The sequence below is a fragment of the Ictalurus punctatus genome, chromosome 8, assembly GCF_001660625.3.
Source record: "Ictalurus punctatus breed USDA103 chromosome 8, Coco_2.0, whole genome shotgun sequence".
NCBI lineage: Eukaryota > Metazoa > Chordata > Actinopteri > Siluriformes > Ictaluridae > Ictalurus > Ictalurus punctatus.
The window spans coordinates 1,336,481-1,345,000 of NC_030423.2; the positions used below are offsets into that span (position 1 = coordinate 1,336,481).

The window sequence follows — 8,520 nt, forward strand, 5'->3', positions numbered from 1 at the left end:
TGAGGTTGTGCGGATTGTGATGAAGGGGACAGTGGCAGCACTGGAGGAGCTGGTGGTTAGGGGCAGGGAGGTAAGAATATGGTAGATGGAACTAAAGGGGTACAGGGTTTGCTGTGTAGGCATGGGTAAATTGGGCCACTGAGGGCAAGCCAGGGTGTTGAGGTATGCAGGGGAATTGTTTTGCAGGTTGTGTGTAATTGGCCATGAGGACTTGAGGGTTTGAGATGATTGTTGTGAAGGACTTTGGGCTATTCACTGGTGGTGGAAGGTAATCAACCAGGAACAATTGATCCACACTGGTGAGAGGGTCTAACATTTCATAAGGTCCCACTCACTATGATGCGAGTTCGTTATTTTGTTGGGCCAGGTCATCCACTGGGACCAAATCACCTGTCTTATGAGGAGAATAGCTGAGGTGGAAATTGTCATACATCTGCTGGTGGTCCTGAGCCTTGCCCCTGAAAGCTGTAACTGACTTGTAGCCTTGCGAAAGGTGCGTACACAGTGAGGAGATATGTGCAGCTGGAGTGCTGGGGTTCCCTGAGTGTCCACTGGGACCAGGGCTTCCTGGCTGTGGACCAAGACGAAAGAGGTAAAATCCAATACTTGTATAATTGTAGTGGTGGATGCTAATGCGATGTGGGGAAGGTGATTGTCCCATTCTTTACCCAACTCATACAGAAACTAGACTAATTCCTCCCTGAGAGTGCGATTGTGTCACTCAACTGCACTATTTCACTGAGCATGACAGGGTGACGTATGGAATTTGTGGATAGAGACGAGGTTGCAGAGGTGCTTTATGAGATCTGATCCGATTCAAATTGCCAGCCCTGATTGGAGTTTAGAGCCTCTGGAACAGCATATAGAGGAATGCATTGGAACAGCAAGCTATGTCTGTGGTGTGTAGAGGTCGGACAGTTTCGTATAGAGACCCATCAGGACTAAAATATAGCGGTTATGCTTAGTTGAAACTGGGAGCTCTCTAATGTTCATGGCCACTATTTGATATGGCCACTGAGGTGAAGTGGGAACCAAGGGGAGCCTGAGGATGGGGCACTGGGAAGTGTCTGATGGACAGGCAGCACATTGGAGACAATGTTGGGAAATGTCTGATGACATCCAAGGCCAGTAGAAAGCACATGTAGGCCTCTCCATAGTCTTAAATCATAAGAAGACAGGCGATGCACCGGTCTACATTGCTTATTTTGAGGCGAACAGTTTTGACTTTCCAAGGTGGTGGTCGTCTGCTATGTTGTAGTCAGTCGTACATGTGTGTAAGGTCAGGATCCTTCCTCTGTTGAATGAACAGGTCCCAGTCTGTGTGACCATGTAGTGCATTTGTGGATGTGTTTGACATGAATTGGACTTGTCTGGGATGGTTAAGTGTTGAGGTTGTGTGTGTATGTGTGGAATATAAGTCATTTGAGTTGCAACTGTAGTTGGGAGGGGCTTATGAGGTGTTAGTACTGTCCCAGTGATTGTCTATCCAGTTGTGAAGGTCCAGTTCAATTGGCCAACATCCAGATCTTTTGGCTGTATCTTGGACCAGTAGGAGCTTTTTGATTACCACTACAGGTTTGTAGTCTGTAAAGATGCTGAATGAATTGACTGCCAAGTAGTGGTGAAAAGTGATGGGCAGACCAGACAATGGCCAACAATTCACGGTCAAATGTCAACCATTTCCTTTCTGAAACTGTGAGTGCATGACTGGCATATGCAATGACGTGTCCTCTACCAGCTATCTTTTGGGAAAGGACACTCCCTATGCCATGAAGGGAGGCATCCGTGTACAACAGAACTGGGACAGACAGATTTGGAAAAACTAAAATAGGTGGTCAGATCAAGGCACATTTCAGAGTGTGGATGCTACATCCACTTGTGAGGACCTTGGTAAGTAAGGCAGTGGAGAGGTTCAGCAATGTGAGAGAGAACTGCTTTATAAATTGCTTAATTTAGGAACAGAGAGACAGAAATGTCCTCTGCAGCTTGCTGTTCTGAGTACGAGTCGAATAATGGGTATAGAGGAAAAGGTTGGTGTCAGTATCAACAGTGTTGCGGTGGACCAACTGGGAAGATTTAGATAACATTTGTCCCTCATTGCCAGCTTCTAGCTGGTTCCTTGATCTGAGGGTCATCATGTGTAGTGGAAAAGTGAACCCTTCATAAAGGGAACGTGTGGTACGGTCGATTGGGATGGGTATGTGAGGGAAGGAGAGGGAACGACAGATGGCCTGGCTTAAATGATGCATACTGGAGCAGGTGTATGTGTCCATCAAACAAGCCAGACATGAGGAGTGGCTAAATTCTAATTGAGCCCACTGGAGGACAGCAACGTGGTGTGTGAGCCTTTTGAGGTCACTATTTACTTGAACGCTTTAGTTATTGGGGACTTATGGGAACTAATGTCCATTTGTGGTCATACAGTCACTGGCATGACAAAAGTATGCACTGCTAGAGCTAAAGCTCACTGAGCCTTTTCGCTACACTCAGAGCAGCTTCTAATATGACAGGATTTCCAAGAGGGTTTGTGAGTCACTTTTGAAAACATTCAATTAGCTAATCTTCACTGCTTATTCGAGCAGATTAGCCAACATAATATAATCTGACAGGACTGCTGAGATGATTTTAAATCATATTTTATAAATGTTCATTTAACTAATCGAGACTGCTACTGTTAGCACTAGCTAACTGGGCGACATGAGCTAACCTGACAGGATTTTTAGATCATATTCATTAAAGGTTACAATCTTTACTATAGGTAGTGTGCATGATGCTGGGAGACGCATATCAGGTATCAGCGATATCGCTCCGTGTAGATATATCTGATCAATAAACTGCCATCTCGGTGTATAAACCACTTTCATAAGATGTGTGTGTGAGTGTGTGTGTGTGTGTGTGTGTAAGATAAAGGAAAAAATAAACAGACGCATCTTACGACCTGTGGAACGCGAGCCGTGCTAAAGACTATCATTAGCCTATGTGTTATTTTTGTGTGTGCACTGAACATTAGAGAGACAGAACGAGATAGAGCGAGAGAGAGAGAGAGAGAGAGAGAGAGAGAGAGAGAGAGAGAGAGAGAGAGAGAGAGAATAAACCTGGCAATTAAAAAGACAATCTCCCGAGAGAGAGAAAAAAAATGAGAAAATGGTGCATGTTAGCAGAGTGTCTGTCTCTTTAAGTGTAGATAGATAGATAGATAGAAAGATAGATAGATAGATAGATAGATAGATAGATAGATAGATAGATAGATAGATAGATAGTCACCAACACGCCAAATATGGATACACATGTTTGACTGGAACTGCTCATCACATCCAATTTCCTACATTCCTACAGTCAATCACAGCGTGCTTGGACCCCTTAATCACTGTTTGTGGCTATATTTATTATTCACTCATTTGAGGAAACCAGAGAACCCAGAGGAAACCCAAGCAGACCCAAGGAGAACATGTTAAATTCAGCATAAACAGTAACCTAAGCCCAGGATTGAATCAGAGGCTATCTACACATCTACACTTCACTCCATAATAAATCACAGGGAATTGAATTGAACTGAAAGGAGGAAGAGAGAGAGGTAGTGATTTGTATTAGAGTAGTATCTGTGTCTTTAACTGGAGAGCGATGAAGAGGGAAAAGAGAGAGAGGGAGAGAGAGAGAGGGAGGGAGGGAGGGAGGGAGGGAGGGAGGAAAGAGCGGTAAAGGGAGAGAGGGAGTGTTGTGTCTCTTTAAGTGGAGGTAGAGAGTCAGTGTGTGCGGGGGAGGGGAGATGAGGGGGGTTTGGCCGTGTTGGAACAGTCCTCCTGTAATGAGCAGATATGAGAGCGAGAGAGAGAGAGAGAGCGAGAGAGAGAGAGAGAGAGAGAGAGAGATTCAAACACACAGACAGTGGAGATAAACGATAAGAAGCAGCGATACAAGCAAACCAGGCGCACACTCTCCCTGGATACACATCAGAAGAGAAGGCTCTGAACCTGGATTTATTACTGATGCGCAAACACTGGATTGTGATGTGGACCTGAAAGAGCGTGAGGAGAAAGACAGCAAGATAGATAGACAGACAGGGAGGGAGAGAGAAATAGAGAGAGAGAGACCGTACAACGGATTAATAATGCTGGATTGTTTGCTGCCTTGCTGATCCATCCATCTCCTGTTACCTAAACGACAGCGTTCATACCCAGCAATCACGCGCCTCGTGCTTTTTTTTTTCCCCTTCATTCTTCTCTTTCTTTAATCCCTTCATCAGCAGCATCATCCGCAGCGTGATGATGTCGGGCGGGGGGTTTTGGTGCTGACGCTTGTACAACAAGACAAGAACCTCCTCCGTACACTCTTAGAAAAGAAGGTTCTTGGGTTTATCCCCCTGGAGGAACCCTTAAAGCTGGAATGTAGAACCTGACAATACAAGTTGAACCCGTTGAAAAGCGAAAACCATCCAAAAGAACCCTAGAGGAACCCTTTTTTCTAAGAGTGTAGAGTAGACGTGCGTAAATGCTGCACAAACGTTTCCTCCACCGAACAGGTTTCTAAAAAGGTGGAGCCTCGGGGAGCCGAGGATCGGGGCCTGAGAAGCCCTGCACATCCGAGTCGCTGCACTCGTGTCGCCCGGCGCGTGATGGCTGGTGTGGGCCTAACGCTGTGTCCGTCTCCGAGACGCAGTCGCCGGAGATCTGCTCAGGAATATTAACCTCACTCTCTGGGAGCAGGATGGTGTGAACAACGTCCTGTTTTATTTTTTATTTCAGCCTGATTTTTCAGTTTCAGTTGGTGTCATTTTGTGCAACTGTTGACTGACAGGGATATTTCCAGTTTGAGCAACGTCTTCCACTCTTGCTTTCGTACCCGCCCCCTCGCCCCACCACCATCACCACCCACTCCTGATCTTTTCTTTCATTTCATTTTTCTTTTTCCGAGATTTGTGGACTTTTGCCAAGCCCTATTTCATGCATGTCCACTGGGGGCAGGTTCAACTTTGACGATGGGGGGTCTTACTGTGGCGGGTGGGACGAAGGCAAGGCCCATGGCCACGGCATCTGCACAGGGCCCAAAGGCCAGGGCGAGTACGCCGGTGCGTGGAGCCACGGTTTTGAGGTCCTGGGTGTGTACACGTGGCCCAGTGGCAACACCTTCCAGGGTACATGGGCGCAGGGCAAACGCCATGGCATCGGCGTGGAGAACAAGGGCAAGTGGGTGTACAAGGGGGAGTGGACGCATGGATTTAAGGGGCGTTACGGAGTACGGGAGAGCACCGGTGCCAGCGGCAAGTACGAGGGTACGTGGAACAACGGACTGCAGGACGGATATGGGACCGAGACTTACTCGGATGGAGGTAAGCGCGAGATTCATGTTTACCTCGATGTACTGTGTTGGCAAACAGAGCTAGCAAGGTTTTCTTATACTAGAGTTAATCATTAAAAGAACAGTTTCGCTATGTCCGGTGACATTTCCATAACGTTCCCCCCACCCCGACCCACAAGTGTCGGAACAGCCACTACTATTTCGCTATAAATGTCAAACATCGCAAGGCCAAGTAACGTTTCTACATTTGTACAATTTCCATAAATTAGCCAAACAAGTTTGTCTTCAAACAAATAATACCAATTAAATGATGCTTATGCGTACAACTCCACCTTCAGACTTTCGTCACGCTTCCTACCTGAGTCTGAAGCTCTGGAGCTTCAAAACAGAGCTACGGTGGAACTCCACAAAGTCTTTTAAGGCAACAGAAAAATGCAGCAATGCAGAAATAACGTGCAATGCTAAATTGGAGGCATCACTTGTTAGCCACATTAGACGCAAAGCGCTAAGCATCTCGACCTGATTTAAGGGAAAATTGTAGACGGTACGTTTCATTTTCTTCTGAAATATGGCTTTACGATACTGCACATGGCCAAAAGCCTGTGGAGACCTGACCATGTTGAACATCCCATCGTGGCTACACTTTCGGCCCAAACATGGGTGTGAACAGCTACGTATGCTGCGTAAAATATAACAGCTACCTGATATATATGCACGTACGTGTTATGTATTAAATTTGTCAATCACCACACAATTATTAGTCAATCACCACATCCTGTTTAGCAGAAAACGCTGTTGCTAACTAGACTACGTAATAATTTAGCCACATTAGGTAAACTAGTGAGCTTCCAAAATATAGCACTGAGCTAACATCAGCAGCGAAACTAGCGATCTTAGCTAAAGTCAACATGACTACATTTCTAGCAGCCGCTACTGACGTGCTGCTAGCGATCACGCTAGGATTAAGTAACTATCGTGTTACGGATTTAGTTTAAACGACAGTCGTAGCCAGGTTTGCTATAAAGTAAGAACATATCACGCAACACGTATAGTAGAAAAATCTCAAAGAAAATCTTAAAGAGAAACAAGAGAAAGAGTGGTAAACTACGGTAGCGTTTTACTGTGATTTCGAAAATAAATCCGCAACAAGGTCAACTTTGTTCTCTTAATATCAGAACCTCTGACTTTATCTCTCCGAATGCTACTAATTTATTTTCAAACGCATGTATTTTTATCTATTCTTTAACAGCGACACTAAAACACCACTGTAGTAACGTATCAGAGCAAGGATTTTTTTTATTCGTATTAAGCTTCAGTAAATTTGTTTTGGAGAACTTTGTTTTCATACATTTGGTTCTTTACCCGTTTACGTTTTTCCTGCGGGCGTTCCTGTTTTATTTTTCTTCTTTTACTTAGCAAGCTGATTTTTTTCGTTGCTCTCCACGTGTAGTGAAGGAAGACAGATTTAAAGGCCCAAATTAAGGCCGTTTGGAGTCGACCGTGCTAGTCCGCTAACCAGAGGAGAAAAAACAAAATTCCTCATTTAGCAGAAACACGGTGTAGTGAGGTCAGTCAGATTTACCCACATAAGCGAGTGTGTAATGAGGTCTCGGCACGCCGATGACCCGGGAGTGGAGCGCTGAAGCGAGGGAACGTAAGTGACAGAGAGTGATGTGTGTGTGTGTGTGTGTGTGTGTGTGTGTGTGTGTGTGTGTGTGAGAGAGAGAGTATCTGGAGTACAGGCCTGTTTAGCCTGAGTTTAACTGACACAGAACAGCAGGGCTTTACACAACACCAGCAGCATCATTTCAAACACACACTCCGCTTTAACTCCAAACACACACTCCGCTTTAACTCCAAACACACACTCCGCTTTAACTCCAAACACACACTCCGCTTTAACTCCAAACACACACTCCGCTTTAACTCCAAACACACACTCCGCTTTAACTCCAAACACACACTCCGCTTTAACTCCAAACACACACTCCGCTTTAACTCCAAACACACACTCCGCTTTAACTCCAAACACACACTCCGCTTTAACTCCAAACATACACTCCGCTTTAACTCCAAACACACACTCACACTCAGCTTTAACTCCAAACACACACTCACACTCCGCTGACATTCAAACTACGCTAACAAAGCTCACGCCAATAAATCTCAAGCTAACAAAGTTCACGCTAACAAAGTTCACGCTAACAAATCTCAAGCTAACAAAGTTCACGCTAACAAATCTCAAGCTAACAAATCTCAAGCTAACAAAGTTCACGCTAACAAAGTTCACGCTAACAAATCTCACGCTAACAAAGTTCACGCTAACAAAGTTCACGCTAACAAAGTTCACGCTAACAAATCTCAAGCTAACAAAGTTCACGCTAACAAAGTTCACGCCTACAAATCTCACGCCTACAAATCTCAAGCTAACAAAGTTCACGCTAACAAAGTTCACGCCTACAAATCTCACGCCTACAAATCTCAAGCTAACAAAGTTCACGCTAACAAAGTTCACGCTAACAAATCTCAAGCTAACAAAGTTCACGCCTCCAAATCTCAAGCTAACAAAGTTCACGCCTACACAGTTCACAGAGTAGAGATTTAAAATATTGTGGATACTCTGAGGCTCAATTACACATCACAGACTTCTATAACAGGACAGTGACTATTACACTGTCCAGCTGAAGGTCAGTACACACTGAAAGTGTCAGTGACTGGGATGTTTTCGTTGAACATTTTAACCGACATTTCATTCCACGCCAACTTTATTATACACGCAACGTGTGTGCGTCAGAACGCAACGCTGGACTTCCTGTTGCTGAAGCTTAAAGCACAAACGCCACCGGGATCCGTTCACATCGCACGCTCCTGCTTTCCCTCTGCCATGAACTTGATATGAAATCATCTACACCAGTGTTGCACCAGTATTCTGTTGACACGTAGAACACCGACAGCCAAAGACATAAAGTCCTGGATGAACAGGACCGTAGCGTCTCTGAAACACAGCCCAAATTTCCCACAACTCCGAGAAACCCGTCTGTTATTTTTGGATTAATGGAGCACGTTTCTGTCCTGACGTCTCTTCGAGTACAGCTACAGCCTGTTCCGAATGCAGCAGCCTTGCCTTCCTTAACGGGAAAAGAAAATCAAGGCTAATTACACTCATCTTATTCAAGCTACACTGGCTCAGGGGTGGAAAAGTACTGAGAAACTGCACTTAAGTAA

The 8,520-nt window shown here is 45.1% G+C and overlaps 1 protein-coding gene across 1 annotated transcript in view; it reads left to right on the forward strand.

Annotated features, from left to right (window-relative positions):
* The first annotated feature begins 3,714 nt into the window (after positions 1-3,714).
* jph3b (junctophilin 3b) overlaps positions 3,715-8,520 on the forward strand; it is a 31,983-nt gene continuing 27,177 nt past the window's right edge. Inside the window, exon 1 of the mRNA XM_017473460.3 lies at positions 3,715-5,326. Coding sequence (XP_017328949.1) covers positions 4,945-5,326 — 382 coding nt within the window. The 5' untranslated portion in view covers positions 3,715-4,944. The remainder of the gene's footprint in view (positions 5,327-8,520) is intronic.